The sequence below is a fragment of the Molossus molossus genome, unplaced genomic scaffold, assembly GCF_014108415.1.
Source record: "Molossus molossus isolate mMolMol1 unplaced genomic scaffold, mMolMol1.p scaffold_m16_p_8, whole genome shotgun sequence".
Lineage (NCBI taxonomy): Eukaryota > Metazoa > Chordata > Mammalia > Chiroptera > Molossidae > Molossus > Molossus molossus.
In genome coordinates, this window is record NW_023425402.1 from 76338904 (window position 1) to 76366679 (window position 27776).

Genomic DNA, 27776 nt, shown 5'->3' on the forward strand with positions numbered 1-27776 from the left:
CAGGGCGACTGGCACAAATTGCGGCTGAGCCAGCGAGAGGCTGGGGCAAGGACACAGTGCAGGGGCTCTGTTGCAGCTGTCTGACATTGGTCAGTCAGTGCTCCAAACAAAGAAATGAGCCACAAAGTCCCACCACCCCTTGGACTCCCAAAATTCGTCTCCTGATGTAGGGTCAAGGAGCCCCGACATTATCTGTAAGCCAAGATATATTGCAGCAGAATTGCTGTATCCTCTGTGATTGATCCAGCTGGGGCGAGTAGGGTGGAAACCCCACAGAGGTCTGGAGTCACCATTATGGTGCGGGCAAAACAAACCACCCCACCCCAAAGCAGCATAGCTGTACTGTCTAACAAAGCCATGGAGGTCATCTCTGGAGTCACAGAGGTAAAAACCTTGTAATTCAGCACCACCTATTAGAAAATAGTAGAAACACCTCTTCAGAGAAAACTGCTAGAGAATGGCCAATTTAATACATACATGATTAGACAGAGGAGACCAGCCAATACCAAAAATTAAAAGCTCAGGACTAGATGACTTCATCAGTGAATTCTACCAAACATTTAAAGAAGATTTAAAACCTACCTTTCTCAAACTCTTCTTAAAAATTGAAGAAGAAATACCTCCTAACACATTTTATGAGGACAACATAATCCCAGTACCAAAACCTGGCAAGGATAACACAAAAGAAAAGAAAACTACAGACAAATATTTCTGGAACACAGATGCAAAAATCCTATACAAAATACTAGCAAAACGAATACAACAATGCATCAAAAAAAAAAAAAAATCATACATCACAATCAAGTGGGGTTCATTTCAGAGGCACAAGGATGGTTCAACATATGATATCAATCAATGTAATAAACCATATTAATAAAAGAAAGGATAAAAATCATATTATCTTAACAATAGATGCAGAAAAAGCATTTGATAAGATACAACACCCATTTATGATTAAAACAGGAATACAAGAAAGGACCTCAACATAAAAAAGGCCATATATGAAAAACCCTCAGCCAATATTATCCTCAAAGGTGAAAAACTGAAAGCTTTTCCTCTAAATCAGGAACAAGAAAAGGATGCCCACTCTCACCACTCTTATTCAACATAGCTCTGGAAGTCCTAGCCAGAACAATAAGGCAAGAGAAAGAAATAAAACGCACCCAAATTGGGAAGGAAGACGTATAAGTGTCACTTTTTTGCAGATGACATGATTCTGTACATAGAAAACCCTAAAGACTCCACCAAAAAAACTATTAGAAATAATAACCGAATACAGTAAAGTTGCAAAATACAAAATCAATGTACAAAAATCCACTGCCTATATACTAACAACAAAACTACAGAAAATGAAATAAAAAAAAAAAATTCCTTTTGCAATTGCAACCAAAAGAATAAATAAAATACCTTGTAATAAACTTAACAAAGGACATGAAACACCTATATACTGAAAACTACAAAGTACTCTTAAAAGAGATTAAAAATAACACAACAAAATGGAAAAATATCCTGTGTTCATGGACTGGAAGAATCAACATAATTAAAATGTCCATATTACCCAAAGCAATATACAGATTCAATGCAATCCCCATCAATGTCATTTTTGTAAAAAATAGAACAAAAAAATCATCAGATTTGTGTGGAACCACAAAAGACCCAGAAGAGCAAAAGCAATCCTGAGAAAAGTGAATGAAGGTAGAGATATTACACTACCTGACTTCACATTATACTACAGAGCTATGATAATCAAAAAAGCATGGCATTGGCAGAAAAACAGAGACACAGGTCAATGGAACAGAATTGAGAGCCCAGATATAAAACCACAGGTATATAGGCAGATAATTTTCTTTTTTTTATTTTTTTTTATTTTTTATTTATTTATTTTTTTTTTCATTCTTTTTTTTTTTTTTATTGATTAATTTTTGTTACAAATGATTCTCCTTTTTTCCCCCAGTGGTTCCCCCCTCCCCCTTCCCTCCCCGCCCCTTCCCCCGATTGTTGTCCATGTCCACTGTTCATGCCTATATGCATATAAATTCTGTTGTTCATCCCTCTCTCAGCTCCCCACTCCTTAGGGGATTGTCCTCAAACTGTTATGTTCATTATATTCCAGAAATCAGTGAGATCATATGAAATTTGTCTTTCTCTGCTTGGCTTGTTTCACTCAGGATGATACTTTCCAGGTCCCTCCATGTAGTCTCAAAGGACAAGAGATCTTTCTTTCTTACCGCTGCGTAGTACTCCATTGTGTATATGTACCACAGCTTTTTAATCCATTCGTCTACTGATGGGCACTTGGGCTGTTTCCAGATCTTAGCGATTGTAAATAGTGCTGCTACAAAGATGGGAGTACATATATTCTTTCTGATTGGTGTTTCAGGCTTCTTAGGGTATATTCCTAGAAGTGGGATCACTGGGTCAAATGGGAGTTCAATTTTTAATTTTTTGAGGTGACACCATATTGTTTTCCATAGTGGCTGCACCAGTCTGCATTCCCACCAACAGTGTACTAGAGTCCCCTTTTCTCCACACCCTCGCCAACACTTGTTGTTTGATGATTTGTTGGCAGATAATTTTCAACAAAGGAGCCAGAAACACACAATGGAGGAAAGAAAGCCTCTTCAATACATGGTGCTGGGAAAATTGGAGAGCCACATACAAAAGAATGAAACTAGACTACAGTTTGTCCCCATGCGCAAAAATTAATTCTAAATGGATCAAAGACATAAATATAAGATCTGAAACAATAAATTATATAGAAGGAAACATAGGTGCTAAACTTATGGACCTTAATCACAGAGAACATTTTATTAACTTGACCCCAAAGGCAAGGGAAGTAAAGGCAAAAATAAGTGAATGGGCAGAGAACCCAAGGAGACACCTCTCCCAAGAAGACATACGAATAACCAACAGATGTATGAAAAGATGTCCAACTTCACTAGCAATTAGGGAAATGCAAATAAAAACTACAATGAGATACTACCTCACACCTATCAGAATGGCTATTATCAATAAGACAAGTAATAACAAGTGTTGGAGAGGTTGTGGAGAAAAGGGAACCAACCCTCATTCATTGCTGGCAGGAATGTAGACTGGTACAGCCACTGTGGAAAACAGTCTGGTGATTATTCAAAAATTAAGAATAGCCCTGGCTGGTTTTGCTCAGCAGTTAGAGCATTGGCCCAAGGACCAGGGGTCTCAGGTTCGACTGCCAGTCAAGGTCATGTACCTGGGTTGGGGTTGTATGGGAGGCAACCAATGGATGTATTTCTCTCATATTGATGTTTTTCTGTCTCTCTCTGTCTCTCTCTCTCTCACCCTTCCTCCCTCCCTTCCACTCTATTTAAAAATCAATGGAAAAAATATCCTCTGGTGAGGATTAAAAAAAGAAGAAATCCCTCTCCCAGATATATAAACAAAAAACTCTAAAACATGTATTCACAAAGACATATGCACCCCTATGTTCCCTGCAGCATTATTCATGGTGGCCAAGATATGGAGACAACCAGTGTCCTGCAATAGAAGACTGGATAAAGAAGATGTGGTATATATATACTATGAAATACTACTCAGCCATAAGAAAAGCTGAAATACTGCCATTTGCGACAACATGAATGGACCTTGAAAATATTATGTTAAAGTGAAATAAGTCAGGAGAAAAAGCTAAGAGCCATATGATTTCACTCACAAGTGGAATATAAAACTGAAACTACTGAACACAAACAGCAGTGTGGTGGTTGCTAGAAGGAAGAGGGTAGGGAGGGTGGGAAGTAAAGGGGACCTAATATATGGTGATGAAAGATGATTTGACTTGGGGTGATGGGTACACAGTGCAACATACAGATCTTGTAACATAGAAATCTACACCTGAAACCTATGTGATCCTCTAAATCAATGTCACCCCAATACATTTAACTAAAAAAAAAAAAAAAAAAATAGGGAATCCACCCAGCCAGAGTGAGTCAGTGGATTGAGCCTCGTCCCATGGACTTAGAGGTCCCGTTTTGATTCCCAGTCAGGGCACATGCCAGGGTTGTGGGTTCAATCCCCAGTCGGGGGTATACAGGAGGCAGCTGATAAATGTTTATCTCTCACATGGATGTTTCTCTCTTTCCCTTCCTCTCTCTAAAAAATCTTCAAAAACCTTTTTTAAAAAAAAAACAGGAAATCCCAAAAGCATGTTTTTTAAAGATTTTTTTTCATCTGGTTACCTGGACCAAGGTAGTAAATTAAAATTAACAGAATCTAAGGCAAGATGTTCCAGTAACATGGATTCCAATAATCAGCAATAAAGTAAACTGTTAATATCATATTACCAAAACACAGCCCATTTTATACTTTCATATTTTTTGTTTGTTTGTTTTGTTGTTTTTTTTAATCCTCATCCGAGGACATTTTTCCATTTTTTGTACAGACAGAGTAGGAGGGAGAGAGAGGAAGAGAGAGAGAGGGAAACATCGATGTGAAAGGGACACATCGAGTGGCTGCCACCCGCACGACCAACCAGGGCCGGGGACAAACTGCAACTGAGGTACATGCCCCTAGCGGGAACCGAACCCGGGTCTCTACGGACCGCAGGCGGACGCTCTAACCGCTGAGCCAAACCGCCAGGGCTCATGTTTTATTTCTCTCTTTTTCTACCTCCTTCTATTTTTTTCCTTCCCTTATCCCCTGCCTATTGATGTTCCAGTAACATGGATTCCAATAATCAGCAATAAAATAAACTGTTAATATCATATTACCAAAACACAGCCCATTTTATACTTTCATGTTTTATTTCTCTCTTTTTCTACCTCCTTCTATTTCTTTCCTTCCCTTATGCCCTGCCTATTCTTTATATCTATAGACACCTATAATCACAATTTAGACCTAAATACAAGTTAAGCTACCAGAGGGTCTTTTCAATAGAAGTTAGAGAACCCCCTGTCAGGGATGTTAGAGAAGAAATTCCTGAAATTAGTAGGAGTTTGAACTGGATAACTTCTAAGATCCCCAGCAATATGGATCTAAAACTAAAAAAAAAAAAAAACTTATAATAAAATTCCCCATTTATTAAGTGCAAAATCTCAAGCATCCATATTTACATCAGACTGTGATCTATAATACCCTAGAAATAGGGCCAAATGGTAGTCCAGCCCTTTATTTTACAAATGAGGAATATGTGACCTGAATCATTTAAATTTCTAAAATTCACACACATTTAAATAAAGATTTTTAAAAACATAGTGAGTAAAGTACTAAATTTTGAGTCAGAAAACCTAAATTAGAATCCTGACTACTTTACCTACAAGCTCTGTCATCATAAATAAGTCTCATTTTCCTAAACTACAAATGAGATTAAAAGAATACAGTCACGCTGACCTATTTCACATGTCTATAGCAAGATATAATTCAAAATATATATCTCAAAGTTCTTTATAAATATAAAGCAAAATACAAAAATCATTATTTATCACTATAGTAGTGGCAATAAATTAGGAAAATAAGCACAGAAACATTCCTTTTTATATTTCTGGTTTATGGATCATTGTAACTGCACAAATCAAAGAAAGGATAGATAAGGTACTCTCTTTCATAAAAGCAATTAAACCATCCTGGGAGATTTGGATAGAAACAGTAGACTGAGATTTTAAAGTTTAAAGGTTTTAAAGTATATTTTAAATGATATAAAGTATATATTATCAAATATATATAATTTCTATATATAATTTAAAATATAGTCTTACATATTTAGTCATAATATGTGACTATAAATAAATTAGGAACAAAACAGGGTGGACACAAACACAAGAGAACTGCTACAGAGGTGAGAGAGTCCAGGGAAAATCCAAGTTTAAAATAAAGGGATATAGAAACCAGGAAGGAATCTTAGGACACTCACTAGACTAATTGGTGAAGTGCATACAGGATAACTGGGCCAGGAGGCCCCAGCTTCCTCCTCTACAAATTCTGAGCAGAGAGAAATAGGAAAGCATAACAATGCTCTGGAAGCAATTAACAGCCATGTACCAAAAGCTGCTCTCTCCTTCCACAGGAACTGAATTATAGCTCGGCATAGCACTACACTACACTGCCCAGACTCCTTTGCAGTTAGCTATACCACATAAATAACATAAAGTCCTTTCCCCTTAAAACTTACAATATGATTATTTAATGAAGAAATGTAAAAAGTAAATCTCAATGATTTTCAGAGAAAAAGTAATTAAAATCCATAAAAAACTTATAAATTTCATTTTAGACATGTTTAGTCCAGACCTTTTTGAAACCACCAACATGAATTCTTTGTCAGAAGTATCAGCAAACTGGCCACAGAATGAGATAAAAATAATAATTTTAAAAAAGAAATTAGAGAGCCATACCCTCAATCAAAAGTTCAATGAACTAGCCCTAGCTGGTTTGGCTCAGCGGTTAGAGCGTCGGCCTACGGTCCAGAGAGACCCGGGTTCGGTTCCTGCTAAGGGCACGTGCCTCGGTTGCGGTTTGTCCCTGGCTCTGGTTGGTTGTGCGGGTGGCAACCACTCGATGTGTCCCTTTGACATCGATGTTTCTCTCTCTCTCTCTGTTCCTCTCCCTCTCTCTCTCTCTCTCTCTCTCTCTCTCTCTCTCTGTCTTCCTCTCTCTCCCTCCTACTCTACCTGAGCAAAAGATGGAAAAATGTCCAAATGTCCTCAGGTGAGGATAAATAAAAAAATTTAAAAAAGTTCAATGAACTAGAGCTCAACTGTAGCCATTGCAGTTTTTAAAAAGCCAAAGAAAAAGAGATATAGGATACTATGTGGACACCACTGAAAAGATTCCTTTATACTGCAAGAAGTCAAAATTTGAAAAAGCTCTAAGAAGTAGTAAATAAAAAACACCTCAATTAACAATAAAAACCTATATAGTGAGTATTTTTACTTATATACATGAGCAATGTATGACAGATCCTACAAATAATTCATCCAAGTGCAAATCTCTATTTAAAAAAAGAAATATAAAAATATTTAGGAAAGTAATTTGTAATTATTATAGTGAAAATGTTAATAGATGCACTGTTACCAAATTAGCCCTAAGTAATTTCTGAAGAACCACACACAAAAATATTGAAAGAAAATAACATTCTCCATTTTTCTTTCATCCATGTTCACAAAGCAGAAGACAGACATTCATTAGATATTTAAAGTGTTTGTGAGGTAATTATTATTGTATTAATTTTTACACAAGAATGAACTAAAACACAAGAAAATTAAGTGGCTTACCAAGAAATAAAAAGTAATTTCCAGATAATTGCATGTAAAACTTTGTTCTTAGCATTAAAATGCTTTCAGTTCCTGACTAATAAAGAATTTTAGTACTCTATTTAGAATAAATTTAATAATACTGCCAGAGTCTAGCCGGTGTAGCTCAGCAGTTGAGTATTGACCCATGCATCAAGAGGTCGTCGGTTCAATTCCCATTCAGGGCACATACCCAGGTTGTAGACCCGATCCCCAGTGCGAGGCATGCAGCAGGCAGCCAATTGATGTTTCTACCTCTCCCTCTCACTTCCTCTCTCTCTAAAGTCAACAAAGGAAAAAAAAAACACTTTTTTTAATAATAATAATAATACTGCCAGAAATAGGCTACCAGGAATTACTATATCACCCAAAAATGGAGATAACTCCAGTTCCTGTTTTCTCTACAAGTCAAGATATAAGAAATCTTAATTTCTATGACTTTTACTTAATATATATCAGTGGTTTAAACTTGCTAAATGGATTAGTAACTGTACACTGTCACTTTGTTCAATAACGTATTTATTAAAATAATCAGTTGTACAAAGAGGAAGAGGTCCTGTCCAAAGTAATAAAAGTTTTAAAAATAAATCAGATTGAATGTTTTAAAATACAGCAGGCAATAAAAGACTCGGGTATATATTCCAAGTTTTCTAATACTGGAAAAGTGAGCTATATTCAAAGCTTCAACACCTGCCTTCAAATTACATTGGAGGCAATCATGATGGCCCAGCATGGGGAGAAACCAGATGCAAAAGACACCTAGAGATATCACATACATCCAAGTCCAAAGACTAGAATTAACAAAGCAAATATCAGTGTCCAAATCATCACCAAAAATAAATTCGTGGGATCTAAATTTAAAAGGTATTTACTGCCCATAAAAGTTGTGTAAAATTTCTATTAGAATTAAAATTCATTGTCATCTAGCTTCAAAAGGCAATTTTTAACATTAGATATCACTAGTATGCTAGCTCCCCTAAGAATTAGAAGCTAAGGAACAGAGCCACACTAATAAGCATGAATTAAAAGGAAACTAGAAAGCTACTCTATTTGCCCATCCTGTCCTTTATAGCTCCAAAGACATCTGCTGTGTCACATTTCATGATGGGGGAAAAACAGACCTTCAATCATCAATCATATGCCAAGGGTTGAAAGATAATTAAAATGAGGAATATCCAAGTAGCTGAGCTAAAATATGAGAAGGAAACCTGAAACCTTCTTTCACCTCTGCCACGGCTATGTATGAAGTTGCACTTTGTGAGAACTGGGCACTTTATCATGCTGTCCCATGGCTCAAGAACCAAGAGTGGCTCAGTAAGGTCTGTAGAATCCACTCAGCTTCCATTCAAGGCTTTCTTTCCATCTCATGATATCTTTAGTCAAAAGCTGTAGTTTTTAACTACCAGAAAAAAGCAAAAACTATATTGTTTCCCATCTTCTGTTAGGCCAGAAAGCCAGGCAAGCAATGAATAATACACAGGGATGAACAAAAGTAGGTTTACAGTTGTGAGTACTCGAAACACAGAGTTTATTATTGTGTTACTTATTTATTAGTTATTGTATTATTTATTTGTATTATTTGTAAACCTAGTTTTGCCCACCCCTGTACATAAACGTTAGAACGTTTATACAGGGCTGAAGGTCAGACATGCATCCACCACACAGTTCTTGCACTTGGGAATCTATAGTGGGTTAAGGAGTCCGGAACACAGGTTAACTGTAAAAAGAAAAATCTTCTTTCAGGGCATCACACACTGAAAAGTGCCCCCCAAGGGTAACTAAAAGAAAGACAGGCTTCACGTGGACTCTAATATCAACTAGCTGTACCACTCTGGATAGGTCACTTAATTTGCCTACTTGGGCCCATAAAATGAGGGACTTAGAGCAAATGATTTCTGAGGTATCTTACAGCACTGATATCTAAATGATCTATGGAATTAAAATTAAATAAAAAGTTAGCTCATAAATGGCTAATTTACCTTTTTTAGTCCTCCACAACTACTGCCAGACTAGACTGCATGACCCTTTTGAGAGGGGTTGTTTATTGTCCCCTGTATCCATCCGCCTCCTCTCTCAAGTATTATTAGGTTAGAAACCCCATGGCACATGGTCATCACCCATGTATTAAACATCCCAGTCTCCACTGTAGATAAGTATGACCAGAAGACCAGTTTCTAGCCAATGGGAAGTAAGTGAATAAAGACTCTTACCCTCCACTCTCTCTTCCCTTGGCCGGTTGAAAGACAGCTGTGTGGCTATTTCAACCATTCATATGAAGGCAATGCATAAGGACAGGTGTTGGCAAAACATGTCTTCTGGACGCAAAGTAACCTACCTGTCTTTGTAAAGTTTTATTGAAACACATGTATATTCTTTCATTTATATATTGTTTGTGTCATTTTTCCTACTACAACAACTTAACCTAAAATATTTATGTATGACCCTTTACAGAAAGTATTCCAGCCCCTGCCCTAGGATATGATAAAATAAAAGAAAAGAAACCTGGGGTCTCTGTATAAACTCATCAAGCTGATCCACCTATCCTTACCTTGCACTCGTGTACTTTTGAACCGTCAGACAAGAGAGAAAAAAATGCCTCCTTTGAACCACTATATTTTGGTGTCAACTGGTTGTAGCTGTTTATATATTCTAACTAATATATTCTTCCTCTTTTTTTCCATGCATTATCTTTTGCACATATCATTACACTTACCACACTGTATTGAAACTACATCTCTTTCAAGTTTCTATCTGAGTGTAAAGTCAAATTCCCAAATTCACTATGACTTATTAGAGGGTAAGAGGCATCTTATTTATGCTTATACTCCCAAGATCTAACACCTAACATATAGTTGTTAGTTATTAATATGTGATGAGTATATAAGTGATGAGAGAGGATAAAAGAGAAAATGATTTATTGCTAAAGTCAGAATTATGACAAATGGCCAAAATCTAGAACAATGACATCAAATGTTAGTGAGAAAGGGAATAACAAGAACTTTCAAAAAGTGCTGGTGAGCCCTGGCCAGTTTGGCTCAGCGGTTAGAGCGTCGGCCTGCGGTCCGGAGAGACCCGGGTTCGGTTCCCGCTAAGGGCACGTACTTCGGTTGCAGTTTGTCCCCGGCCCTGGTTGGTCGAGCGGGTGGCAGCCACTCGATGTGTCCCTTCACGTCGATGTTTCTCTCTCTCTCTCTCTCCCTTCCTCTCTCTCTCTCCCACTCTATCTCTACAAAAAATGGAAAAATATCCTCGGGTGAGGATAAAAAAAAAAAAAAAAGTGCTGGTGAAAATGAAAAATGGTATGGACACTTTGGAAGACAATTTGGCAATTTCTTACAAAATTTAACATACTCCTACCATATGATTTAGCAATTACTCTTCTTGATATTTACCTGAGGAGTTGAAAACATACATGCACACAAAAATCTGTATACAATGTGTACAGCAGTTTTATTCATAATTGCCAAAGCTTGAAAGATACCAAGAAGCCTAGTACATCCAGACAATGGAATATTACTCAGTGCTAAAAAGAAATGAGCTACCAAGCCATGAAACGACATGGAGGAACTTAAATGCATGTTATTAAGTGAAAGAAGCCAAACTGACAGGCTATATACTATATGGTTTCAACTCTATGACATTCTGGAAAACGCAAAAAAGTATGGAGACAGTAAAAGGATCAGTGGTTGCCAGAGTCTGGGAGGAGGAGGGAGTGAATAGGCAGAGCACAGAGGATTTTTAGGGCAGTGACACTACCCTGTAAGATACTATAATGGTAGATATATATCATTTTAAATTTGTCCAAACCCCACAGAATACACACCACCAAGAGAAAATGCTAATGTAAACTACAAACTCTGGGTAATAATGATACCTCAGCGTAGGTTACTGTTGAAACAAATGTACCACTCCGGTGGGGAATATTGATAGTGGGGAAGTCTATGCATGTACAGAAACAGGGGGTACAGGAGAAAGAAATGTGTGTCTTCTGTTCAATTTTTCTACGAACCTAAAGCTGCTCTAAAAAATAAAGTCTATTAAAGAAAAGTGAATGAGTAAGTCACGCAAATAACTAGGAAAAAAGTACCCGAAGCAACATTAGTACAAAAGCCTTGGCTTATTGGAGAAAGAACAAGGCCAGTGTGGCTAAGGCAATGTCAGAGGGAATATAAGAAAAGAGGGAGTAGGGAGCAGAGGTTCATGGTGGCCCTTGAAGGCTACAGAAGAAACCGAAGTTTACTATGAAGGAGGTAAGAACACTTTGGAAAGTGTTATGTGGAAGAGTGGCACAATTTGATCCACTGTTTCAAGGAATCATTCTAGCTGCTATGAGGGAAACAAACTGTGGGAGCATGAGTTAGGGGTGCTTAAAAGAGCCCTGTTGAGAGAAAAATTACTTTAAAATATAATTGTGGGCATACTTACTCTTTAGATTCCTGAGTTCTTTTAGTAACATGCTGTACAACTGTGTCATAGCCAGATTCCTCACCCTGATTCTGATCGGATGTCCATTTCTCCATCTCTTCTTCAATCATAGACCCCAAAGTGTTGCATATATGCTGTCTAAGGTATTTCACAAATTCATAGCTGAAACAAATATTTCAAAAATAAATGCAGTAAATATCATGAACTCATTAGCCACATCCAGAAAAAGTGTTAGCACAGACATATTAGTAACATACTTAGGTTTCTTACCTTAAAATAGAATTAAATTAGTTATTCATCCCAAATCACTTAACAATACATAGGCGGGAGTAGGGGGGACAACACTTCAGGACCAAGCCAACCCTTAGTGTGATAGGAGTCTTTTCATACCTTTTTAATGCTCCAATCTTTACATGCACATTAAAGGAAAGGGAAAGCAGTTGTTGAAGATTGTTAAAAGTATTCAAGCTGACAAGGAAAACCAGGCTACAATGACAGTAATTGTGAAAGAACAACTAAGAAAAGGTTGAGCTCCAATCATTAGAAGAGGTTTGTGTACATTTTGAAAGTGGTAAATGACCTATATTCCACCTAATCAGTTCTTTTCTATGTTTACAAAGAGAAGTATCTCAGACCATCTAATACATTGTACATTTTCCTTCATTAGGATTGTGCTAACGTTAAAATTAGTTTGCAAACTCAGACAATACAGCAACTATGAGAGGTTAAGAGTTCCAAAAGTGGATAATTATTTCATGAAACGTTTACTGAAAATAAAGAGCAGTGATTATAATTAATATCATGATTTAGAAAGGTTAGTGTTTTTGTGGTCTCTCAAATGACAAAGATAATTTAGGATGGTCCATTTTGTAAATGCCACTGTGTTCAAGACTTTCAGTTTGAATATATTACTGCGTAAGAGTCTTGCATATATGCAGTACAGGAGATCAAGAAGAGCCTGAAATAATTTTCGTCCCATAATTATGAGTCTATTATGGTATCCAGTACATAGTCTTCAGTCTTAATTTATTTAATAAATTCAGTATTTATTAAATTACTGAATGTGCTCTAAAGAACAGCCACCTTATCCAGGTAGCCAAAAGATTTCATTTTCAATTTTAACTGCTTTTGATTGAGATGTCCTGCCCTGCCCATTTCTCCTTGGCTCTGAACACAGAGCTGCTTCCTGGAATCCCCATGGCTGCTTCAGTAGTTTTTCAGGCCTGCCACAGACACTGCAGACCTCAAAAGTCAAGTAGAAATATTGGACATGAAGCCATGTGGTACTATAGCAAAAGTACAAGCTCAGAGTCGGAAAGGACTGCGGCCAGCTCCAGCTCTACCATTCTAGCTATGTGACCCTGGGGAAGTCTCCGTTTTCTCATCTGTGATTTGGCAGGGATCCAAACAACTTCATCCCACTCTTCTATTTTTTTAATTTAATTTAATGTTTTCCATCACCTTTTATTTCCTCTATGCCCTCTACCACCTTTTAAATTAAGGAGGTAGTAGACAAAAAACTTAGACTTTGTCATTATAAATGACCAAAGACTTTTTTTTAATCCTCACCCGAGGATAGTTTTCCATTTATCTTCAGATAGAGTGGGAGGAAGAGAGAGAGAGAGAAACAGCAATGTGAGAGAGACACATCGATTGGCTGCCTCCCACACGACCCCACCTGGGCCGGAGACCAAACCAATAGAGGTACGTGCCCTTGACTGGAATCAAACCCGGGACTCTTCCATCCATGGACCGATGCTCTAACCACTGAGCTAAATTTGCCACAGCTAAGCTACAAAAATTTTTTAAAGGAGTTTATCAAATGTACTCTCCATTCCCATAGCATTGAGTTCATATTCAATATAAACAGGTGACTTCTTTAACTCTTTCTTCAGCCAAAATGTCCCTCCAGAATGCCAGATCTGTATCTACTAGACATGTATCTTTGTTAATGGTACCATCCTTCAACCAGATACCTGTGTATAGCCTCAAACAGTTTTAATAACAATCTTCTCCATTATATCTCATATCTAATTAGCTAGCTATAATTCTAAAAACTCGACAGCTTCTCTTTCCCTTCCCACTGCCACCAGATTAATGTTCACATCTTACAATTTTTAGCTAGACAGTTGCAAGAGCCCTCTTAGGTCATCCTATAAGTCAGTGGTTCTCAAGCTATAACACAGGTTAAAATTACCTAAAGGACTCATTAAAACAGATTGCTGGGTTCCACTCTCAGAGCTTGATTCCATAGGCATACAGTGGGGCCCCAGTATTTACATTCCTAACAAGTTCCAGGTAGGTGATGCTGATGCTCGTAGTCCCAGAACCATAACTGGAGAAGCAATGATCTAGACAAATTCCTATCCAAAGAAGCAGTATTCACCCAAAATACTAATGAATAAATGGACATTTAGTTGCTTTATATTAAAAATAGTTAACATAAGTAGGTATCATATTATGATCCTCTGCATTAACTAAATTCCTTGACTAAGAGAACAGGCATCAATCCCAATAACAAAATGAGCAGGTCCTGTCATCATTTTAAGAATCATGTAGAATCTCCCCCATCTAAGAGCTGTATGAAGCTACCCAGATTAAATATCCTCCCTAGGCTTCAGTTTTTTTCCATCTATAAAATAGGGAAAGCGTCTGTCGTAGAAATCATTATGAAGATTCTAGATGATATATGCCCTGTACCTAACACAGAGCCTGACATAAATTTAACAGTAAGTGCTAGCTATTATTACTATCAATATTATAAAATGTAAGGCACATTTTGTCATTGACATTTAAAGCCCTCTTAGACTCTAACTTATCTTTCAAATACAACTTCCTCGGCCTGAAATTTAAATACCTAATCAATCAAGCCCCTTTATCAGGACATCTCCACTTAAATGAGGCCATACTCAATGTTCTCAACAAACCACCAACCATGTTGATTTGCATATAAGCAAGGAGGTATTTTTAAGTGACTAACATGCTAGACTCTGTGCTAAGTACTTATTAATATTATTTTATTTACCATATGAGACAGGTAAAATAGATAAGTGCATCAATTGAAAAGTTAAAGGGCCTTGTCAAATTGACAAGCTACTAATTCAGGCCCGCCTTAGTCCAAAGCCTATGTCATTCCCAGCACCCCACTCTCTCCCAAAGATGTAAAAATTCCAAAAATATTTAAGTAATAAGATTTTCTATGATGGTAAATTAAGATTGGGAAATAAATATAATACTTATTTTTACCATTTATATAGTAAATTTCATTTAGAGAGCTAAATCTATTACCCTTTCTTTTCTCAAATTATAATTAGCAAATTACATTTAAAAATATAATTTACTAAAATTTTATTTTATTCATTGAATTTACTTTTAAATGTTTAATATTTGTATTCGATGTTTAGCTAGTAATTTCAAAGCTTCAAGAATATAGATATTTATTAAGAACACCAGAAAAAAGACAAAGACATTTTGTAAACTTAATGTCCTGCAATATTAGATCAAAATAAACACTAATTTTCAGAAATACTCCAAGAAAAACAAAACCCAAAACTACTGAATCATGTAGCTGAGGAAAGAGCCTCTAATTATCGTGCAAGCAGTTTTGCTTCTTCCACTGATTCATCATTGCCTTATACTACTTGAAAGTCTTCCCTTATACAAGCAAACTTCCCATATATTTTAAATGTTAACTTATTTCAGCCCTGACTGGTTTTGCTCAGTGGTTAGAGCATCGGTCTGTGGTCCCGAGAGACCTGGGTTCAGTTCCCACTAAGGGCGCGTACTTCGGTTGCAGTTTGTCCCCGGCCCTGGTTGGTCGTGCGGGTGGCAGCCACTCGATGTGTCCCTTTCATGTCGATGTTTCTCTCTTTCTCTCTCTGTTCCTCTCTCCCTCCCACTTTACCTGAACAAAGAATGAAAAAATGTCCTCGGGTAAGGATAAAAAAAAAAAAAGAATAAATGTTAACTTATTTCGGGGTTGTATGCTTCTAATTATAAATCACATCTTGCATAGTTTATACAAAATGGTGAAAACTTAAGGCAAGAAAAAAAACTGCAAGATTACGTTTCCAAGAATCCTTTAAAGATGTTCTTAATTATTTAATATTTGACAGTCCCTGTACGCCTCCACACACGCAGCTGGCTCTGCGACAGAGTGGGCAGATGTGTGTGAAGAGATCCAAAGAGCCCAGAAAGATTTATGCTCTCCACCACAACCATCCCACCACAACCAAGAACCCTCTGAATAAAGAATGAGAAAATCTGAAATATCAATACCATAAGCCTATCACTGCTTTCTTTGAAATGTCTTTGAAAATTAAAAAGGATTCAGGAATAGATAATCCTTTCATCCAATCAGTATGACCTCACCAGCCTCTTACTATTGGGAAAGGTAATAGTGAATGCAGGAGGAAGTAGAGAGAGAAAGGTCCCTAAAAACAATCTTGATCCTCGTCACAATCCTGCCCAAGCATAGGCAATCCAACACACCAGTTTTCCTCCACATCTCTGAGATATTCAGTGAGAAATGGGAGGTGCGGCAAGCCTGTTATTTCTCTGAAACTAACAAGACAGCCTCTCTGAAGATAAATTCTACATCATCCACCATCAAACCTACTATGGAAAGGCAGAATCATCCTTATTTCCTAGTTTTATCAGCCCCATCTCTGTGCCACAAATCATGTAATTAAGAGAAATGAATATTTAACTGAAAAATATAACTTTTTTTTTTTTTTTTTATCCTCACCCGAGGACATTTTTCCATTTTTTGTTCAGATAGAGCGGGAGGGAGAGAGAGAGAGAAACATCGATGTGAAGGGACACATCGAGTGGCTGCCACCCGCACGACCAACCAGGGCCGGGGACAAACTGCAACGGAGGTACGTGCCCTTAGCGGGGTTCGGGAACCGAACCCGGGTCTCTCTATACCGCAGGCTGACGCTCCAACCGCTGAGCCAAACCGGCCAGGGCTGAAAAATATAACTTTTGTGTTCACTTTGTTTAAAGCCAACCTGTAAGCAACAAAAATGTTTTCATAAGTAAGACAGTAGGGAAATATAACATAAGCCCATTAAGAAAACATAGTCAAGAAAATTAAGAGAAGACCATTATAAAATAAAACACATTTAAAAATTCCGCACTATTTAGGATCAGCTGTGAATAGCAAATAAGCTGAAAAAAATTTAAATCTGTTCTTTGGTAACTTGAATAACCACACACTTTTTCCTAATGACATCATTTTGAGACCACAGTAATACCTATAACCACAGTAATAACTCTCAGAAGACCCCTTTCAAAGTATTTCATCTTCCAAATTAAATGAACCCAAGGACCCCAGATTCAATCCTGTCTTAAGAGGTTACTGTTGTTTTTGAATAAATGCTTTTCTTTATTGTTGACAGTATTACAGATGTCCCCTTCTCCCCCACTCCTTTGCCTCCATCCACCCAGCCCCAGCCCACCCCAGGCCTTCCTCATACTATTGTCTGTGTCCATGGGCTATGCACATATGCATATATGTTATTTGGTTAATCTTTTAAGAAAAAAGATCTACGGGGAGGGCAAAACCCTCTGTTATGCAAGGACTACCAGGCTTCAATATACCCATATACCCTTAGGATGCTCTACTGACTCACTGATCATTGGAAAACTCTGAGAGCCTCCAACCCCAAATTAGTGAACAGAGGCATTTCTTCAGGTGGGTCACTCTACTCTTTGAGTAAGAGTAATTCAAGTCTTCAAATTATCACACAATTCATTTTGTGTTGGTTCTCCTACCATCTGAATTCATGGTAATATCCAATAAAATCCTAGAAATTATGTTGTTCTTCTATGACAGTGCTCCAAGATAGAAAATTGTGGGAAAACTAATAATAGTTTTAAATACAACAAATATTTACTGTTGCTATAGGCTGGAAAAAATACTACAAAATTAAGTACTGTGTTGTCTTCATTATACTCCTGATAGTATTGATGCCATCCACTTGCTCTTATGAAGTCCATATCTAATTCAAAAGATCATTGATAGCAACAGGTTTTTAATCAGCCCATTGCATCATTTTTGGAAATTATTTTGGAGGCATAGCTATATTTTACTTATGATAGCAAAAGCCGCCCTGGCTGGTTTGGCTCAGCGGTTAGAGCATCGGCCTGCGATCCAGAGAAAGTAAAAGCCTTGGATGCATAAAGGAGACTTTCAAAAGGTCCTATACTAATTGGAAAGGCTATAAACGCAAATGTTACAGAGGGCAGGTAGGTAAAGAAGTAAAGCAAGCCATTAGTGAGAGAAAAGGATGCAGGCAGTGGTGAACTAAAAGGACATTCTTCAGCTCAAAGGAAGAACTTCTACATGGCTCCAGCCGCTTGTTGGCATTTAGAAACATGAGCCTGGTATTAATCTTTCAATGTTTTAAGAAAAGCCAGAAAACTAATTTTTTTTTTTATGTGCTATCTCCCTATTTTTAAATAGTGCTTTAAACCAAGCCAAAGAAACATCTCCACAGACCAACTGTGACCTGTAGAATGCTAGTTGGACTGTTCAACACCTTTTCACTCCAAGCATTATAAAACTCTGAACACTAACAATACTGGTAAATCTCCTCTATGCTTAATTTTCTACTTAAGAAATACAAAACTTGCCTCAAGAATATACATTTTCAATATTTATTTTAGAGGACCCTTACTAGGATTAATTTAAGTCAATTCTGCTACTATATAGGTCCTTTCCTTTCAGAATTACTTACAGCAGACTCGTCTATATTAACATTTCAGACTTAAATATTCGAGTTGTGCTGGAAAGACCAAGATTATAATATTACAGCTTTGCATCAGGTTTAAGTTTTATATCTCACAATGATCAACCTTGCAAACTTAAAATATGTGACCTTGCTAAATTTCAGTTTCTCACTAGTACTGAATGGTGATGTTAATCTTAATGCAAAAACTATTACACATAGCATTTTCTTATACTTTGACACTTTTCTCACCAAATAATACTATACATATATTTGACTAACCTTGTTACCTTAAAAATAATTTAATAAGCTGATGATCAAAACAGATCCAGAGACATAGAAGTAGGAAATAGAATGTCAAACCTCAGAGGGAAGGGGGATTGAGGGGAGGGGATAAACCAAAGAATTTATATGCATATATGCATTACCAATGGGCACAGACAACACTGTGGGGAAGAGAGGGATGGTGGGAGTGGGGAGGGGGGTTAACGGGGAGAAAAGGGGGAATATCTATAATACTTTCAATAAAGATAAAAAAATAAAATAAATAATAAATAAAAATTTGGTTTCAATGACACTATTACCAATTAAATGCAAAAGCTTTCTCCAAATATTCTTTTTTTTTTTTTAATCTTCACCCGAGGACATTTTTCCATTCTTTGTTCAGATAGAGTGGGAGGGAGAGAGAGGAAGAGACAGAGAGAGAAACATCAACGTGAAAGGGACACACCGAGAGGCTGCCTCCCGCACTACCCAACCAGGGCCAGGGACAAACTGCAACCAAGGTACGTGCTTTTAGCGGGAACCGAACCCAGGTCTCTCTGGACTACAGGCCGATGCTCTAACCTCTGAGCCAAACTGGCCAGGGCTCTCCAAATATTCTTAAAGGAGGGACATTAAACCCTAAAAGGACAGTTGTTTAATATAAGGAAAAAAGTGTTGACCTTAGCACATTTCAGAGGCAGCTCAACTAAAATACACAGAAATGTGCCTATTTATTTTGCTTTACTACTGATGAATATAAATTTTTTCACATTTACACAGGAAAATTTTACAAAGTTGACTGAAAGAACATTCACTTTGTCCTGGCTGGTCTGGCTCAGCAGTTAGAGCATCAGCCCACGGACCAGAGAGTCCTGGGTTCAGTTCTTGCTAAGGGCACACATCTCCGTTGCAGTTTGTCCTAGGCCCCAGTTGGGGTCGCCCAGTCGATGTGTCTCTCTCACATTAATGTTTCTCTCTCCCTCCCCTTCCCTCATACTCTATCTGAAAATAAATGCAAAAATAAAAATTAAAAAAATGTCCTTGGGTGAGGATAAAAAAAGAAGAACATTTACTTTTTCTATCCTTTTTTTACAACTTTATTACCTAGATTTTCCAAGAAAACTTAGTGATTTTGTTCAATGATGAATTTCTGACATTTTCGAAATGTTTATTTCAAAATATGCTGATATAGAGATTACTATTACAACATAACATTTAAAAAATCTAGTATCAGTTTGTTTCAGGAAATTATCCTCTTACCTATTTAAATGAACAAGAACTTTTTCTATCATATACAGAAAAAAACCTATCAGTAATGGTATGTTTTTAAAAGATATTTTATTAGTGTAAGTTATGAATTATAATGCTGATATTTAGAATTCTTGAAACAAATTATATTTCAGAATCATAGGATTTATTATATGATAAACTTAACCATGTATCATATTAGTATATAAAAGGCTATGTAAAAAACAAAGAATGAATATTTTACATCACTTATAACCTTCTGGTCAAAGGTAAAACTTCTGAGTCATGGTAAACACTAAAAATGCATTCATTAATTATGGAAGTGCACATGTTTGTTAGCAATTTCTCTATAAAGGGGATAACACTTTACATGATGAATGTTCTCTTAAAGTTAACACTTAAACGCTCTAGAGTTGACTCACTTAAAATCACTGGTAGATTCTTCAGTAAAACAAAGAATAAATCCAATTCAAAAAAATATCACTGTGTTCCTTCCATATCAAAGCAAAAATATCAAATACAGGGTTACAAACATTAAGGTTAAGTTTTGTTTTTTTTTAAATAAAACTAGCCCTGCCAGTGTGGCTCACTGGTTAAGCATCGACCCATGCACCAAGAGATCGCCAGACTCAGGACTTCTGGTCAAGATGGCGGGTAGGTAAATGCGGTATCGCGTCCTCCCACAACCACATCAAAGTTACAAGTAAACTACAGAACAACCACCATTCAAAACCGCCTGAAATCAAGCTGAATGGAAGTCCTACATCTGCGAAATTAAAGCAGCAGCCACATCGAGACTGGTAGGAGGGGCGGAGGCGTGAGGGGCAGCAATGGCGGTGCGACGGGCTGGTCCCACACCCAAGTGTGGCGGATAAAAATCAGGAGGATACCTCAGCTGGGAAGGTCCCTCCTGAGGACTGAGGGGTCCCCGTCCCACACCAGGTGCCCCGCTCAGGGTTCCAGTGCCAGGAAGAGAAGTCCCCATAACTTCTGGCTGGAAAAACCAGCGGGAACTGAGGCTCAAGGAGGCTGAGGTGGCTGGAGCCCCAGGCAGCTCCTTAAAGGGCCGGCGCGGACTTATCGGACTCTCTCCCTCTGAGCTTGGAGGGGAGGCAGCTCGAGGGGCGCCAGAGACATACAGGGAAGAACTGAGCTGTTTGGCACTGGAGCGAGGGCTGGAGAGGGGGCTTTCTCCGAGACAAACGTGCTGTAAGAGGCCTTTGTTCCTTTCGTGAGCCCTGCCCTGGGGCGGCAGACAGAAGCCATATCTGGGACTCCAGCAACCTGGCTCACACTGGTAGCCCCGCCCTGCTGACTCCCTGAGGCCCCGCCCCGCCCCACACAACTTTCAGGCCCACCCAAGCTGTTGCCACTTGCTTTACCATAGGATTGGCCTGTCTTGGATCCTGCTTCAGGTTTTCCTAAATTCTTTCAAACAAGCAGCATCTGGTCTCAGCTAGCCCCATACCTCTCGTTAAGTAATACACTGAAACAAACACAGGGAGGCAGCCAAAATGAGGAGACAAAGAAACAGGCCCCAAATGAAAGAACAGAACAAAACCCTAGGAAAAGAACTAAGCGAAATGGAGATAAGCAACCTAACAGATGCTGAGTTCAAAATACTGCTTATAAGGATGCTCAATGAACTTAGTGAGAACCTCAGTGAACTTAGGGAGGGCCTCAAGAGCATAAAAAAGGACCAGTCAGAAATCATGGATACACAGTTAGAATTGAAGGAGGCATTAACTGAAATAAAGAATAATTTACACAGATTCAATAATAGAGTACATAAATCCAAGGAGCAAACCATCGATTTGGAATATAAGGAAGCAAAAAATGCCCAATCAGAACAGCAAAAAGAAAAAAGAATCCAAAAAAATGAGGATAGTGTAAGGAGCCTCTGGGACAACTTCAAGTGTGCCAACATTCGCATCTTGGGGGAGCCAGAAGGAGAAGAGAGGGAACAAGAAATCAAAAACTTGTTTGAAACAATAATGGCAGAAAACTTTCCTAACTTGGTAAAGGAAACAGACATACAAGTCCAGGAAGCACAGAGAGTCCCAAACAAGATGAACCCCAAGAGGCCCACACCAAGACATATCATCATCAAAATGCAAAAGGTTCAAGACAAAGAATCTTAAAAGCAGCAAGAGAAAAGCAGATAATTACCTACAAGAGAGTTCCCATTAGGCTGTCAACTGATTTCTCAAAAGAAACTTTGCAGGCCAGAAGGGAGTGGCAAGAAATATTCAGAATGATGAAAACCAAGAACCTACAACCAAGATTACTCTATCCTGCAAAGCTGTCATTTACAATAGATGGACATATAAAAACTTTCCCAGACAAGAAAAATCTAAAGGAGTTCATCACCACCAAACCATTATTATATGAAATGATGAAGGGTCTTTTTGAAGAAAAAAATAAAATATATGAACAAACAAGATGGCAATGAATACATATCTATCAACAATGGAATCTACAAACAAAATGAACAGGTAGAACAGAAACATTCTCATAGATACAGAGAACATTTTGTTGGTTGCCAGTTGGGAGGGGAGTTGGGGGAATGGGTGAAAAAGGTGAAGGGATTAAGAAGTACAAATTCATTGCTAGACTGACAAACCTCAAAGGGAAAGGGGTTGGGAAGAAATAAACCAAAGAATTTATATGCATAACCAATGGACACAGACAATAGTGTGGGAAAAGGTGGGAGGGGGTGGGAGTGGGGAGGAGGGGGTCAATGGGGGAAAAATGTGGAACATCTGTAATACATTTTACATCCAACAATAAAGATTTAAAAAATTAAAAAATAAAAATCTAAAAAAAAAAAAAGAGCCAGACTGTTTCGATTCCCGGTCAAGGCACATGCCCAGGTTATGGGCCTGAACCCCAATGGGAGACATGCAGGAGGTGGCCAATCAGTGTTCTCTCTCATCAATGTTTCTATCTCTCCCTCTCCCTTCCTCTCTCTCTAAAAGTCAATAAAGAAAAGATATTTTGTTTTAAAAAGTGTAAAACTATACAGTAACTCTCCCTTATCTGTAGTTTCTCTTTCCTCCATTTCAGTTACCCACAGACAACTGTTGTTCAAAAGTATTAAATGAGAAATTCCAGAAATAAACAATAACCAATAAGCTTTAAATTAAATCACGATAAAATCTCATTTTCCTGCTCTGTCCCTCTCTAGATATTTATCATCCCTTTGTCCAGCATATCCACAGTGCATATGCTCCCTACTCATTAATCATTTAGCCATCTCAGTTATCAGATTAGCTGTAGAGGTATCAAAGGATCAGGTTCGAGGAAACCTTATTTTATTTTACTCCATAATGATCCAAAAGCACGAGAGTAGTGGCGCTAGCAATTCGGATATGCCAAAGAGAAGCCGTAAAGTGCTTCCTTTAAGTAAAATGGGTTGTATGAACCGGAAAAAAAAAAAAAAAAGTATGTTTGGTACTATCCTAGGTTTCAGGAACCCACTACCGGTCTTGAAATGTATCCTCCTGGGATAAGAGGGGACTACTGTCACACAATAAACATGGAAATGCAAGTAAATCAATCCTGGCTGCATATCAGAATCACTTAGAGAGTTTTTTCAAAAACACCACTTCTCCTCTGCCAGGCCCCAGGAAATTTTGATTTGTCAGTATTTTTTTTAATGGCCTTCAACTGAATAAAACCAGGGCTGTTTGTTTTATAGGGGGCCAGTCCAAGTAAAAAAATTTACACAACACATGCACACATAATGAAAGCAATGTCTCCTTTCCTACTTCTCTCCCCTCCCACAGGCCGGCCTCAAATCCTTGCTGCCACTTTTAGAGAAAAGGGTTTTGAAAAACTAGGACCTTTTAGAGAATGTGAACAGTTTACAGTAGAAAAATAGAACAGGCTATGGAAAGCAGAGATAGTTTAGGGCAGCTGCCCTATTTGGCAAACCACCAGATAGTGCTCCTGCTTACTCTGTGTTTTCTCCCCCAAATGACTACATTGTCCCCCACTTTATTACACTACCTGAAATTCCATTAATTATGGACTCAATTATATTAACAATCAGTTTCTTACAAAAATACAATGACCTAGAGACACCAGCTTCCCCTGTAAGCCTGTTTAATAAGATTATTTTTCTTGCTAATACCATAACAAGAGCAGCTGGATTTAAGAAAGCCATGTTCTGATAGTGGAGATGGGAGGACAGATATTCTGAAGTATGAAACACTTTGGGAAGCAACACATACCTAAGTGATTCAAGAAATTTCATGTTCAAAGAGAGTTAAGTCAGTGAAAATAAAAGACAAATGAAAATATGAGCACCTGAACTAATTGACCTTTAAGATCTCTTCCACGCCCTGGCCAGTTTGGCTCAGCGGTTAGAGCGTCGGCCTGCGGTCCGGAGAGACCCGGGTTCGGTTCCCGCTAAGGGCATGTACCTCGGTTGCAGTTTGTCCCCAGCCCTGGTTGGTCGTGCGGGTGGCAGCCACTCGATGTGTCCCTTTCTTTTTTTTTTTATCCTCACCTGAGGATATTTTTCCATTTTTTGTACAGATAGAGTGGGAGGGAGAGAGAGAGAGAAACATCGATGTGAAGGGACACATCGAGTGGCTGCCACCCGCACGACCAACCAGGGCTGGGGACAAACTGCAACCGAGGTACATGCCCTTAGCGGGAACCGAACCCGGGTCTCTCCGGACCGCAGGCCGACGCTCTAACCGCTGAGCCAAACTGGCCAGGGCTCGATGTGTCCCTTTCACGTCCATGTTTCTCTCTCTCTCTCTCTCTCTCTTTCTCTCTCTCCCTCCCACTCTATCTGTGCAAAAAATGGAAAAATGTCCTCGGGTGAGGATTAAAAAAAAAGATCTCTTCCAACTCAGATTATAAACTTCTGCAAAAATGTCCAAGACAAGAATCTCCTCTCCCTTTCCTCTCCTACATAAAGATCCCTTCCTCCTAAGACACAGATCTCAGGCTAGTGCAGCTAACACATGAATTTTACTATCTATACTTTTAACACTACAAACTACTCAACCACTGTTAGGATTATAAAACTTACTTTTAAGACTACACATTAGTTAAAATTTGAGTGTCTGGATTAATTTAGATAGGCCACAAGTAAATCTCTTAAGTAAGTAGTAACTATTATGCAAGTTAATTAGCAGACATTTAATCTATCTAATGAACTGCTGAAGGAGAGTAAATTATATTATTATAACAGTTGTTAGATTGCTGAGAAGAACCACAATGATCCATCTTTAACTTGAAAAAAAGCATTTTAAAACTGACACAGCTAAAGCAATACTTACAGGCAATTGTGTAGCCTTAAATGCTTACATTTAAAGAGAGAAGAAAAGCTGCAAATTAATAAGCTAAGCATTCATTACAAAAGTGTTTTAAGTTTCCCGCAAAGAAAAAAGAATAAAAAGCAGAAATTAACACCCAAAAACAGCTATTAATAGTGGATTTAATGACAAAATAAACAAGAAAATCATAGAAATAGATAAGAAACTATATGTATAATCAGAAACACTAATGAAATTAGAAACTCCACATTAACAAAAATTCCTCCCACATTTTAAAAAATTTCCTTGAGAATTTGGTGTAAAACTATATGCTTCTCCCATAAAACTGCAAGCAAACACAAACTGTTGCATAAAATATTAAAGGGCTCAAGGATCCCTGATGCCTATATATGAAATGACTGGGAGTTTCAGATAAGGATAACTTTAGGGCACTAAAAAGTCAGTAGAGGTTAACATAAAAAGAAAAAATTAAGCCCTGGCCGGCTAAGCTCAGCGGTTAGAGCGTCGGCCTGCGGACCAGAGAGACCTGGGTTCGGTTCTTGCTAAGGGGGCGCGTACCTTGGTTGCAGTTTGTCCCCGGCCCTGGATGGGTTGTACGGGTGACAACCACTTGATGTGTCCCTTTCATGTCAATGTTTCTCTCTCGCTCTCTCTCTCTCTTTCTCTCTCTCTCTCTTCCTCTCTCTCCCTCCCACTCTATCTGAACAAAAAATGGAAAAGTGTCCTCGGGTGAGGATAAAAAAAAAAAAATTAAAATGTTATCTCTGTAAAATCAAAATAAAATGCAAACACTAAATTAACAATGCCATTACCACTAATAAACTAAGACACCTGGCAGTAAGCTTTTCAATGGCTCAAATTATATGAATCAAATCAAAGGAAAAACATAGGTCAAGATTTACCTGAAATGGCACCTCTCTCATTAAACTTCTATTCCTACTGATTCCCAAGCCAAAGCACTCTGTACTTCTTCTACAACACTTATATTCTGGTTTTTTTGTTTTTTGTTTTTTTTGGTGGTACGTGCCCCTAGCAGGACCAAACCCAGGACTCTATGGTCCGCAGGCCAATACTCAACCACTGAGCCAAACTGACCAGGGCAACACTTATTTTCTTGACATGCAAAACAGACATCTGAGTATATGCCTTATCCCTTTATAGAAAAGTAAGCTATTCCATAGGAAGTTAATAACCTCACTTCAGTATTCCTGCAGACCTCAGAATGAACAATTGGTGCAGCCAATGAGATATCAGATCAGTAAAGGAACAAGAATCTTTGGAACTCAATGATCTCTGGTATATTAACAGGAATACCTTGAAATAATAGAATTTCTCCTAAAAGAATATGAATAATTTCTAATTAATTAGTATGTCGCCCAGGAGAAAAATAATGAAGAATTAGAATATGTTGTGTGGCAGTAAAAACAAAGCAGGCAGATGCTTTGGAAAATAAGAATAAATAAATAAATTCGGTATTTGGACAAATGAAATAACGAGCCTCCAAAGTGGGTGCTATTTTAACAATAATCAAATGCACATTTTTCTCATCCAACTACATTTTTACTTTTCTGGGTCAGCTGGTTTGTTTGCTTAAGACATCAAATGCAATTTTACTTGTGAAAATTTTCATCAGTTTCCTCCAGATGTAAGAGGATCTCCTCGGCGCACTCTAGGGAGGGAGCGCCAGTGATTTTCTCCTTCACGCTCTGGAACAGCTGCCTCAGCATCGCCTGGAGCATAGCCTGGTCCTCTCCGGAGAAATGGGCCATCCTGTCAGAATTAAATGCCCACGCCCATTACTCCGGGTCCGAGCAAAAGCTACGCACTACGCACGCGCGCCTCCACCCAGCCCCGGCCTGCGCGCTGCGCCGTTCCCCGGGAGACCGCGGCCAGCACTGCGGGGCGGACCCTTGGCTGCCCACGCGTCGCTCAGGAAAACAAGTCACCTTACTCTGGGGAAGCTGGGGTCCCCGAGGCCCCGCCTTGATACTTGTAGCTGCTTGGTCCTCAGTACCCACAGAGCTCAAGGTACCCCGCACATAACCACAAAAAACAGATCTCGGAAGGCTCTGATCGGTGGGCCGGACGGCGGGACGTCAGCGCTACGCGTGACGTCAGCACGTCGGCGCGGCTTCCTAGGTGGGAGGGGTTGCTGAAGAGTTGGAAGTGTCTGCTCTCTTTACCCTCGGGGTTGTAGGTGGGAGAGCAAAGAGTGCGAAGGAAAGCGGTCAATAAAAGAAAGATAATAGAAATGAAACTGAAAGTTTCAATGAAAGAGTTAATGGTATTGAAATGTTGCAACGCTGTTTTCATTTAAAAGCTAATCCTACCCCTTAGCAAGCACATGCCCAGAACCATGAAGAGGACATCCTCATAATCTAACAAACAAAAAGAAATGAAAGATTACAGCTCAATGCAATTAAGTATTATACTAGAAAAATGAGCCAGTGCCATGGAAACTCAGAATCACCTTTTAATCCAATAGAGGAGTTGAGAACAAACTGGACATGTGAAGGATAGAAACGTGAAAGAGAGTAGCATATTCTGGTACTTGA

General features: G+C 38.4%; 1 protein-coding gene across 11 annotated transcripts in view; it reads right to left on the reverse strand.

The window, feature by feature from the left end:
- TBC1D32 (TBC1 domain family member 32) overlaps positions 1-27328 on the reverse strand; it is a 191225-nt gene extending 163897 nt beyond the window's left edge. For 8 of the 11 annotated variants that reach the window (XM_036248320.1, XM_036248326.1, XM_036248325.1 and 5 more), the window contains exon 1: positions 11682-11810. In XM_036248320.1, coding sequence (XP_036104213.1) covers positions 11682-11791 — 110 coding nt within the window. In that variant the 5' untranslated portion in view covers positions 11792-11810. Of the gene's footprint in view, positions 1-582; positions 637-11681; positions 11844-26835; positions 26992-27167 lie in introns of those variants that run through there. The other 3 variants (XM_036248330.1, XM_036248322.1, XM_036248323.1) reach the window with 3 other exon arrangements.
- Between the last annotated feature and the right edge of the window lie 448 nt (positions 27329-27776).